Genomic DNA, 11,330 nt, shown 5'->3' on the forward strand with positions numbered 1-11,330 from the left:
CAGTGTTGTTTTTTTCTTGACTTAACTTTCAGGCATACCCAGAATATCTCATTACATACCAGATTGTGAAACCAGAGGCTCCCTCACAGACAGCAACAGCAGCAGAGCAAAAGACCTAGTAGCTACAGAGCAGTGAAGAAGGATGTGACTTCAATCTTGGACTGGATGGATACGTGTTTCAGAAAATCAGTATCATATAAAATCCTTAACAACATGGAAGTAAGCTGTATGTCTTTTGTAAAGCATTGCTGTCTTGATGAATACAATATGAGTAACTCTTGCATACTCAACTGCTACTGTTCCTTTTGAGGAAAGTTTACAAGGGACTGCCTTTTAATAACATATCTCAGGCTCCTAGTCTCTGCAGTTACTGTGTATAAAATAATGGGGTTTTGATCTAGACTTTGGGAACATTATTGTGCAAACAGAAATCTTTATTAGTGCCATCTCACATGTTAAAATTTCAGACACTACTATTCTCGTTATTTTATTTGCAGATAAATTGCATTAAGCCCGTAATTTTCTTTTCAGTACACACCATTCATTTTATGTTTTCAAGAGATCCTAGTCAACTATTTATTTTCCTTTTGTATTCTGAAGTTGAGCCGGAACCTTCTTAAAGATATTTTGCACAAAGTCGATTTGACTGAAATCATTAACAATGCAATATGAATTTCATCTGAGAAGGGGCTAGGTCCAGTTCTTCAATATAGGGGGTTTTTTTGCACACCTCTGAGCAAACGATAATATGAGTGAGTGTAACTTTAGAGTGGAAACAAATTGAGTCGGTTTGCTGCTTTGTCTGAGTTTTCTGGGGGAAGCCCTAGGAAGTGTTTGCAAGGGTAAACCAGCTCTTGTGCTTGGAAAAACTTCATAGAGCAGGTCAATGCCCTCTGCTGGCATCTCTAAGAGAACGTTTTATAAGGCTCCTTATTAAGTACATGCAGTTTGTGAAATGTTCTCCAGTTACAGTGGCGTATGGTTTTGCTGGAAGATAGCAGGTGAAAAGTCAGAAGATTGCATACATGAGGGCATATCTGGTTCATGTCCCTCTAATATAAGACCCGGTAAATGGGTTTCATACCGGTAAGGGAGAGTGTATTATAGCTGTTTCATGTCATATCTTTGTGTGTGACATCACAGTTGAAGAGCTTAAGGGATTTACAAAACCAGTAATTTTTTTGAATATCGATTTTACATTTTTATGAGAATGAGCTTTTAAAACATCAGTTGGCAAGTGGATTGTTTGCAGGTATACCAGAGAACAAAGCTAGGATTTATTTACTCTAATCCCCTTCCCTGCAAGGTCCCAGGTTTATTTCACTGGGTAGGAGAAAGTTATTTTTAAGCATTGCATAGCACAGCATCAGACAATTTCAAAAGTCCCCCTCATGGAGGATATGCATTTAACAAAAGTAGAAACCGATTTCTTTTTTGTGTTGTTTTTACAGCTTCAGAGAAGGTTGAAAATCAAGCTGTGTTAATTTTTTTCTTAACAAGCAACACCAGGAGATGTGCTTCAGTGTTGAGCATGTAACGACTGGAGAAAAAAAAATGTTATTTTGAACACAACACGCTGTACATTTCCCTATCAACCAGCACTATTTAGTATCTGATGATCCAGTTTATGCATTCAGGCTTTATCACCCTTAAAGCAAGGAAATGACAGAATAGTGTGCTTTTAGTTTATAAAAAAATATTTGTGCTCCCCATAAGTGGGATTTTGCTGACATGTTTGGATAAAACAAACTTAAACCTGAAGAGCTTTTCACTTTCAGCATTAAGACACAAAATTTTCATTTTTAACATTAAGACATTAATGTTGAAGCAATCCTCGCAGAGGAATTTCACCCACTGTAAAAATCAGTCATTTGATGCAATCTGGCTACCTGCACATCATCTGTTTGTAATATCTCTAAAGAAAACGTTAGAAATAGCAATACTCCAACAGATCTTGAACTTTGGGTTTTATTTTTCTTGAGCTGGCAGTGGATATATGGTTCTCGCTTCATTTTGTGACCTGATTAAATATGTAGCTTTGAAGTCCAAGCCAGGCTCTAGCCTAGTTGTCCTTTTAATCAAATTTCATTGATAAAATTGGGTGCTTGTATTTTGGCTACTTGTTTATAGTGTTAGGATTGCAAAGATCACCACTAGGCTTTGAAGCTTTGTATTCATCATTTAAGTTTGGGGTTTGTTTTTAACTTAGTTAATAATGGAGTGGGGGGATGTGCCTACCTACACTAGGGTTTCAGATAGTGTTGAGAGTGAGTGTTGCTCACCATCCCCAGTTAGACATAGTTTTAAATGGTAAAACAGTTGTGCTGCTTAGGTGAGCAAAATGGTTCATGTGGGTGTGGAAGTTAAAAGCTTTACATCTTTCAAAAACAAAAACAAAAACAAACCTAAAAACAAAAACCCCATGAAGCCCACACCAGATTCTGTTCTTGCTTGTTGTTTCCTGTGTGCTGATTGAACTAATGGCTAGTCTGGATTTCTTCTGCAGCCTTGAACTTCTAGAGGATAAAAATACTGTCCAGTATCTTTGAACTGCCAGTGTTAACGTATCTGATGTTCTGTGCAGAGTAAAGGTGCTGTGTGAGGAAGTCATTTTGCAGTGGTTTTTGTCTCGTAATGGCGTGATCTCATATCCATTTGTGGCCAGACACAGAGGAATACCCAGGCCTGATAATGCGTGCGTGTGTCGTAGAAACCCGTGCAGAAGTAGCATCTGCCTCTCCTGGCGTATGTTGTTGTAGCTCCTCTTACAGTTTAAAACAAAGTGAGGATCTGCCCATCGATATGGAAGTTGCCCATGAAAAAGCTGGTCGTGGTTTTGGTGGCAGAGCAGCGTTTAGCAGGTTGTTACGGTACAGATGCTGCTGCTTTAGCTGAGGGAGTTAACTTGATGCCTCTGAATTCTAGAGAACGGGACCTTAAAAATAGCACGCCCCCATAACCAGGCAGCTGCTGCCTCCTGAGAAATGAAGAAGTTTTTCGACTTCCTGAGAAGGGCAGTCCCCCTGATAACGGGATGCTCATTTGCAGCATAGGGTCACCGATGGAGGCATGGTAGGAGCTGAGGATGCAAGAACACACTGGGCTAAGACATCGCATGGGCTTGGGAGCCTGGGCACCTCTCGCTGGCTCCAGAAAGAGCTATTCCTACTGGGACAGAACGTGGTGTCTGCTGGGGAAAGGGACAGTTGTCTTTCAGGCCTGTTGATTTTTTTTCCGTGTCCCTTTGAGGCAGCATTTTGAAATGTCTGTGCAGTTTGCAACAGGACCTTAATAGGCAAAACAGAAAGAAACTTCACCACGTAGCAAAGAAGGGATGGTTCTGCTCTCCGTTGCTGAAATTGTTTCCATGAGACAGATGAATTGGGTACCTGGTGCAGAGTGACATTGCAGTCTGAATGCTGTCAACAAAACTTATGTTAGAATTAAAAGCAGAGAGTACAGTACCTTAAGAAGGTGTATCTTATTTTCTCATCCTTATTTTTATCTGCCGGTCTATTTTGATCCCAGCTCCATGGAGACTGTTACAAACCTCTTGTACTAGTTCCACCATTTTGCAGTCACTATGGGTCTGTAGTCCAAGGAATGAGCAATGTGTTTTCTAACCTCTGTTTTGAATGTTTGTATGTGATGCAATTGAATCCCACTGCATTATGCAGCTGGAATTTATTTTGCCTGCAAACTTTTACACTTTGCTTGTTGATAACGGAATACCCCAAAACAAAATTCTACACTGAAGCAAAAAGAAAGCCCCCAAAATATTCTGCACTGCTGGCTTCAGTGGGCAGCAGACAGAGAAGAGGCGTGTGGTATGAATGAGACTGAGTAGCTTCTGGAGAAGGGTGCTTCCTTGGCTCTGGAAGGCAGCTGATCCTACTGTTGTAGGTTAGAGGAGACGTCTGCTCCCTGTGAACGTGTGAAGCACTGAGGGATGCTAACATATCGTGCCACTGCGTGGCCTGTGGGAACTACTTAGACAGACAGTGGCAAATCTCAAAAAACCCTCCTGCATCCCTGCAGTGAAGTCAGAGCTCCTGCACAGTACATGCACTACCTAGAATTTCCACATGGGACTGTTAACAGAAATTGCCCACAACAGATTTTTTCGAAAGATAGGTAAAAGGAACGGGCCAACCACGAAACAGATTCATTTGAACATTGCTAATCATTCTCAGCAGCTGAAGGTCAGGAAATGCGTGAATTTATTTTTAATGGGATTTCTCCCTTTCCATGCTGCTTTGCCACAGAAAATCTGGCTCAGAAATCTAAAAGGAGTTGCATCTAATGCATGCTTCAGTCATTTTAAGCCATGCTGCAGCCTTGCTGGGGAAGACATGGGAAAGTAGAGATTCAGTTCTAGCCACAGGTTGCGAGTGGCCTGTGAACCTCTATAGCCTTGAATCCACTGATGATCAGAGGTGGTGGCTTTGGCACAGTCCAGAGCACGCTCTCCTGATCTTTCAGAGAGAGGCAGGACGCGCGCAGAGAGGGAGCGGTAGTGTTCCTACCTCTCTTAACACATAGTAGATATGAAACCTTGAGGATCAGGGGACAGCATATGCGTGTTAAGACTTCTGAAGCAAGGTGAATGAGCCCATGAATCAGTAGGGAACGCAAGAAACAGCTGCATTTCCCATTACACTAACACATAGGCCTGTCAGATCATATTATCTGACTGGTTTTGATGTATCTCTCTTGCTGAACCTGTTGGTGGCAAGTTCTAGTGTTGGTTCCATTCATTACTAAGGTAGTTTGATTAGAGTCTCTGTATTACAAGGTAATTTTGACACTTTCTTCTTAACATCTGCAGAACTTGCTTCAGCTTTGGAAACTGAAATGGGGATTTTTCTGTGCCGCAGTCCTGCAAGCTTGTGTACCTTCATTCCTAATTGCTTTCTCTGCCAACCCAAATGGCAGTGTACCTGGGGGTTGAGTTTTTAGACCTTTTTTTGTATAACTTGTTTTCATAACTAGCCCTGTATGTTTCCTCTCTTGGTTGCCAATTACCTGGAGCTGGGATATCATTTATTTATTTCCTCCTTTACCCTCTCTCTCAAAGACGACGATGGGCAGGTTCTCAGCCTACCTACATGGTGGACTTTAGGTAACATCTCTGTAACAACCGAGTTTGATCTATAAATGTGCTTGGCTAAATGTCTGATCTGCAATACTTGTAATAGTTTAAAATTCAATAAATACATTTTTAACAGTTGCTCTCTGAAAGCTGAGTGTTTGCACAAACTGCTATTCTGTCTTGGTCTTAGGACAAACCTGCGCCAGCCACAACTGTTGAAAACGGTTTTATTTTTATTTTCTCCAAACAATTTGTTTTCTCCCTTTCTCGGGCAATAAATAAAAAGTTAATTTCTTAAAAAAAAAAAAAAAAAAAAGGAACAAAACCATACATATGTACATCAGCCACACAGGCATCTTGTGTGTTGGATTGGACGGGGGGGAAGGAGAGAGGCAGGGTGGGAAATAAGGCTCCAGGTGGGTTGAAGTGAAGATGAGGCATTTTCTAGGCTTGGACCAAAAGCTGCAGCATCGCCTCCCCAGGCGCTGGCAGGGGTGAGGCTGACTGCAGGCAGCCCTGTGCCACCACCACTCCTGCTTGCCCCAAGGCCCTGCCTGCAGCTCTGCATGTCACCCAGTGTAACTGGCTCAGGTAAGCAGCACCCACCACACACACCCATGTCAGTCTGTGCAAGGGGGAAGACTGCTGCACAATAAAAGGAGGGTATTGCTCCCTTTTCAACCCAGATGAGCTAGGGGCAGAAACACGGGGAGGTGTGTCTTTTTTGTTTAGAAAACCCCACAATAAAATGGGGACGGAAAGAGATGAAGACCAGGCACTTGAGGAAACCCAGTATACTGTTTTTTCCCTCCCCCAAAGAGCCTGGAAAATGTCAGGGTTTGTGGCTTTTACAATTTCCCGTGCTTTCAAAACATAAAATTAAAAAGCAAAAAAACCAAGATGAGGTAAGAAATTTCTCTACGAAAAAGACATTGAGTCCAGGGTGAATGGCAGTGTCCGGCACTATTGCTTAACATCATGGGGTTCCATGCCCCCCTGCCCCCTCCGCGCCTGCCACTATGTGCCCGGCTGGCCCCAGCCCCTGAGCTAACAGCTGGGCGACGTGGTGATGGGGCTGTGCAGGTATGGGAGGCTGCTGGGGGTGGCATGGACACCCACAGAGACGGGGAAGCTGAAGACAAACTGGGAGGTGGGGGTGGAGGTGGCCTTGCCCCGCTCCCGCAGTGTCCCCGAGGGGCTGACAGCTTCCACTGCGCATGAGGTGGCCAACACCTGCGACTCAAACTGCAGCAGCTGCCCCATGAAGCTGAAGTTGGGGGAGATGATGCTCCGGCGCTGCTTGACGAACTCAAAGGCCTCCTCCAGCTTGACACGCTTCTTCATCATCAGGTAAGCCAAGCAGATGGTGGCTGAGCGGGAGATACCAGCCTGGCAGTGGACTAGGACCCGGCCACAGCACTCCTTCACCGAGTCTGGAGGGCAACAGGGGATGAGACGTGAGACCAACGCCCTTCCAACAAAGCCAAACCCATTGCCAAACCTGCAGGTGGTGGCTGACCTCCCTCCCACCAGTGCAATAACTGGCCTGGACCCTGCTGGATCCCCGTCCCCTCTGAGCCAAAGGCTCCAGGTCTTTGAGGCAGGAACCTCCCCCCCCGCCCCCACCGAGTGAAACACCCACAGACACGGCTCCTCTGCGCAGGCACTCACCTATGTATTCAATTGCCTCCATGAACCAGGAGCTGATGTCAGCTTTGTGGTTGTCCTCCACGGGGATACACTTGTACTGGTAGTGCCCCTCGAAGTGGTTGGGGCAGTCTGAGGAGACGTTCAGCAGGGCTGTGATGCCCAGTGCATCAAGCATGTCCCGCCGGGCAGCGTGGTAGGCGCTGCCAAGGTAGAGGAAGGGAAGGATTTCCACAGGGCCACCCTGTTACAGAGGAAAACAACAGACACGGGGGTGACCAGGGGACAGCAGTGGGCAGGACACACATCCAGATGGCTTGCAGGCCCTGAGCAGAGGCTGCCTTTCTGGGCTGTTAACCCATTTCAGCCCTACCCCTCTTCATCCCTTTCAGGAACGGGCAGGTGTGGTTAATGGGATTTGGCCTTGTCTGCTCCCCAAAGAGCACAGACACCCTGGGATGAGGAGGACTGCCATGTTCTCCCACGAGAGGAGAGGGAGCAGGGCTCCGGCTCTGCGGGTCTCAGCTGAGGGAGAGCAGAGAGACTCCAGCAGGAGCAGGTTGCAATGCTGGAAGGAGCAGTCAAAATAGCTGAGCACTGGGCTTCTAGACATACCTGGTCATGAAGAGGGGTCCCACAGGAACTGCAGCCCAAATCCAGGGGCTCAGCGCTGCTGGGGGGTGACACATTGCTCAGGGACTTGGTTTTTGCGCAGAATTCAGGGTACTCCGAGGAGAAACGCTCGTAACCCCCTGCAAGAAGAGAGGCACGAAGTGTTATCCCAGGCTACGTTCACAGCGCTGCAGAACAGCATAGCCGGAGCTGACGCATCTCACCGTGCCCTTCACCACTAGATGATGCTACAGCGATGGAGAGTGGTCTCCTGCCCCAGGAGGAGCAACCAGGCTCCTGGCAGCAACGGGGGGAATCCTGGAGGCCCCACCACTCCCTTGGAGCCAGAGCTCCCCAAGACCTCTGCAATGTTCTTGGCTGCCCGAAGTCTCTGGTCCAGGGTTTAGTCCCCTACACGCCACCAGCCAAAACCCCAGACCGAGGGCAAGGTTGCTCTCTAAGATGATGGAGAGAGGATTTGTTGCCAGCATCCTCTGACTTTAACGGGAAAAGCTGCCCCCAGGCCAAAGATAGTTCAGTTCCCAGCTTTCCCAGACACAAAGCACGGGGAGGTCTCCCACTTTCCAGCCCGACCCTTCAGCCCAGAGCTCCCAAAACAACAGGCGGGGGGAAGCGCTGGCACTGGCCAGGTACAGTTACCCTAACCCCACAGCAAAGCTGCTCTCCAGAGAGAGGTGTCCACTGCCTCTCAAGGACATGGGTGCAAGCTGAACATGGAGGTGAGCACCCTGTGAAAGAGCAGCTTGCTCCTTTGACCTGCTGCCGGGGGGATAAGCAAAGGTGAGCTCAGATCTTCCTAACAGCAGGTAAAACAAGAGCAAACCCCATCGGCTTCCCAGGACAGGGAAACTGCAGTGTTGGCTGCAGATAAACTCTTCTGTTGAGATTTCCGTCTCTCATTCCAACCAAACCAACAACCCTCACATCCTTGTAGAGTCTGACCTTGAGCCTTAAAAACTAACAGAAATCAGGTATTTTACTATCACCACAGGAATCTAGCTGGACCAAGCCCTGACTCCCAGGCTACCTCCTGCAGACTCACCCCAACTACACGACCTACACCTGCAGATTTGGGCTTGCCAGAGTACACACAGCGGGACATGTATTCCTTATCCAGCTTTAGCTCCGAGGCTGCCCTGAACAAGGCGGGATGTTCAGAAGACCAGCGGATGCAAGCGTCTCCAGCAAAGCAGCCCAGGACTCCCTAGGCGGCTAGAGACCGGTGTTGCCAGCATCCCAGTGTCCTTTATGGTTTTCTCCCCCTGCGCAAGGAAGGGCTCTAGTACCTTAAAGCAGAAGCATGCATATGCATCACTGAATTTGCATTGTCCCGCCCACATGAGCTGGACAGTTCGCCGAGGCTGCTGTTTCCAGGGTCTGACATCCCTTTGCAGTCCTACTGGTTCGATCTGGAGGAGCACCCAGAAACAAGTGCCCCTGTTAGACTTCTTCAGGATGTCTGATCCCAAAATCCCAGCATCTACCACATCCCACTCCAGTGGGATCCTGAGAGGGAGAAGCCGCCCAGGGTGATGTGCAGACACAGGCTCCCTCCTTGGAAAATCAAAGCGACCCTTTCAAACGGTCAAAGATGTTTCTCTTTAATGTGCCTGATCAGATCTAACGCCCCGTCAGCCAAGCTCCACATCCAGCGGCTCCATCCAGTGCCGTGCAGCTCCCGGCTGCGCGCACAGGCCCTGCCCGGCACAGGCACCACGCTGCGCAGGTGCCCATCGCCATGCGACAGCCAGCCGGCCTGTTTGACAGGGAACCTGGCAGCAGCCTGATCTGCACCAGACAGATCCGGGTCTGCACCCAATAAATTTGCATTTGGACGGGCACCGGGCTGGGTTAGCACGGGTCCCGCAAGAGCCACAGGGGCCCCAGAAGCCCTCAGCTGACGAAGGCCACTTTTGAAGCACAGCAGCGTTTCGTGCCACACGTGCGGCTCCCAGCACCACGACGGCTCGTGGCGAAGGACCCAGAAGCGTGCTCCTGAGCGAGCCCTTGCTGTGCAGGCGCTCCCGCAGCAGCGCATCGTATCGCATCCTTGGAACAGCTCCTGCTGTTTTTACTGTATATAGTACAACAGAAGCGCCGGCTCCTCCATCTATCAAGCCTCTTAATGGATTTGCTACTCTGCATAAGCATCCTCACCCCTGCTGTAAGTAAACCGAGGAATAAATTAACTCTCAGGCTGTAAACAAAAAAAAGACAAGACCCCACAGAGCTCATCCAGGCGCCCCAGCTGAGCGTCCCCCTCCCTTAAATCATCTCACGGCAATTCTCAGGACCGGCAGCTCCAACTGCTCACGGCATCTCATTTAATACGCGCCGACGCTGCCGCGAGCACGGCGCGGGGGGGGGAAAGCCCCGATCCCTGCTCTGGTCGCGAAGGGGGGACGGCGGCATCCCGGGGGTCCCTGCCCGCTGCAGAGGGACGCCGGCCTGACACCAGCGATTTGGTCCTGCACAAACACCTCCTCTGCGCCGGGGGGCCGGGGATGAACTCAAACGAAGGGGGGAAACACACCCCCCACACACACACCCACACCCACACCCCCCCACACACACATCCCCGCTTCCCTCCGGGTTTGCGCCTTTGCCGCCCGGGTGCCGGGCAGAGGCACGGGGCCCGCTCGGCGTGAGGCGGCTCAGAGCGCGTCTCTCTCGGGCCACCCACGCGTGGGGCGGAGGGATGCCCTCGCCGCCGACCGTCCCAGGACCCCACCGCCCCGCCGGCTGCGCCCCCCCGAACGCAGCACCCGCGCTCCCCCGCCGCCGCCTCCCAACTTCTGGCGGGACAGCCGGGGCGAGGAAGAGCGGGACCGGGGACCCCCCCCAAGAGCCACAGCCAGCACGCGCCCCCGGCCCCCCCCCTCCCCTTCCCCTTCCCCTCCCCCCCCCCGGCGGTACCTGCCAGGAGGCGGATGTCGGCGCGCGCCGTGTCGCGGCGGAGCGCGCGCACCACCAGCGCCACGGTGCTGTCCTCGCGCAGGGCCTCGGCGCGCGGGCTGCGCTCGTCGTACACCACGACGGCGGCGTACAGCCCCGCGCGCAGCCGCGCCCGCACCTCGCCCTCGGCCGGCAGGATCTGCTCCAGGCTGACGGCCCCCTTGGCCCGCCGCCGCACGATCGTGTTGCAGCGCACGTTGAGCGCCCCGCGGATGTGGCCGGCGCTGTGCGCCAGGAAGGGGCGGCAGTCCAGCAGCAGGCACCGCCCGGGGCCGCCGGGGCCGGCCTCGTCGCGGCACACCAGGCGCCGCAGCGCGCTGCCCTCCATCTCCCGCAGACCCTCGGTGGCCACCATGGCGGGAAAGGGGGAGGGGAGGGGGGACGACGGCAGCGGCAGCGGCGGCGGGGAGGGGGGACACACACACACACACGGCCCTGCGCCCGCTGCCGGCGCCGCTGCCGGTGCCGGTGCCGCTCGCGCACCCCCGCGCGCGCGGCGGAGCCTTTACTACCCGGCGGCGGCCGGCGCGCGCCCCCGCCCCCCGCCCCGCCCCGCCCATTCATCCCGCGCCGGGGCCGCATGAATGGACGGAAGGCGGCGGGCGGGCGCGGGCGACGTCACCGCCTCCATTCACAAAAAAAAAAAAAAAAAAAAAAAAAAAAAAAGAAACCCGGCCTCTCCGCCAGCCGGCCGGCCATGTTCTCCTCGGTTTGTGAATGGGAAAAGAGAGCGGCGGGCGGGCGGCGCCGCGCCGCGCCGCGCCGGTGTCACCGCGGGGCACGGGGCGGCCCTCCCCTCGGGCGCCCTGCCCGCCCGCCGTGTCACTCGCCCCCGCCGGGACCCCCTCCAGGTCACGCGCGCTGCAGGGCACACGTGCGTGCCCACCGGTACCCACGCACGTCCAGGCACCGCCGGGCACACGCGCGTGAACACCGTCGTCGTCGCCCCCCCCCCCCCGCTTGGCGCACACGCGGGCACGCGCACACGCACGCGCGCGCACAC

At 51.9% G+C, this 11,330-nt stretch overlaps 2 protein-coding genes across 4 annotated transcripts in view; one reads left to right on the plus strand and one right to left on the minus strand.

Annotated features, from left to right (window-relative positions):
- TNKS (tankyrase) overlaps nucleotides 1-5,230 on the plus strand; it is a 146,904-nt gene extending 141,674 nt beyond the window's left edge. For all 3 annotated transcript variants that reach the window (XM_030019717.1, XM_030019726.1, XM_041127669.1), the window contains one exon: nucleotides 33-5,230. In XM_030019717.1, coding sequence (XP_029875577.1) covers nucleotides 33-119 — 87 coding nt within the window. In that variant the 3' untranslated portion in view covers nucleotides 120-5,230. The remainder of the gene's footprint in view (nucleotides 1-32) is intronic.
- Nucleotides 5,231-5,400: 170 nt separating this feature from the next.
- On the minus strand, nucleotides 5,401-10,707 carry DUSP4 (dual specificity phosphatase 4). The gene is made up of 4 exons (XM_030019754.1): nucleotides 10,289-10,707; nucleotides 7,355-7,491; nucleotides 6,764-6,983; nucleotides 5,401-6,525 (listed from the first exon to the last, which is right to left on the minus strand). The coding sequence occupies exons 1-4, from the start codon at nucleotides 10,680-10,682 to the stop codon at nucleotides 6,140-6,142; spliced, it is 1,137 nt and encodes a 378-aa protein (XP_029875614.1). The 5' UTR covers nucleotides 10,683-10,707; the 3' UTR covers nucleotides 5,401-6,139.
- Nucleotides 10,708-11,330: the final 623 nt, after the last annotated feature.

Source organism: Aquila chrysaetos, chromosome 1 (assembly GCF_900496995.4).
Source record: "Aquila chrysaetos chrysaetos chromosome 1, bAquChr1.4, whole genome shotgun sequence".
Lineage (NCBI taxonomy): Eukaryota > Metazoa > Chordata > Aves > Accipitriformes > Accipitridae > Aquila > Aquila chrysaetos.

What these genes read in the sequence shown, in the direction of transcription:
- DUSP4 (XM_030019754.1), bottom strand. Translation starts at nt 10,682, where the DNA reads ATGGTGGCCACCGAGGGTCTGCGGGAGATGGAGGGCAGCGCGCTGCGG. An exon ending in CGACATCCGCCTCCTGGCAG is followed by an intron (nt 7,492 to 10,288) that starts GTACCGCCGGGG and finishes CTCTTCTTGCAG; the next exon opens with GGGGTTACGAGCGTTTCTCC. An exon ending in GGAGGCAATTGAATACATAG is followed by an intron (nt 6,526 to 6,763) that starts GTGAGTGCCTGC and finishes GTTGCCCTCCAG; the next exon opens with ACTCGGTGAAGGAGTGCTGT.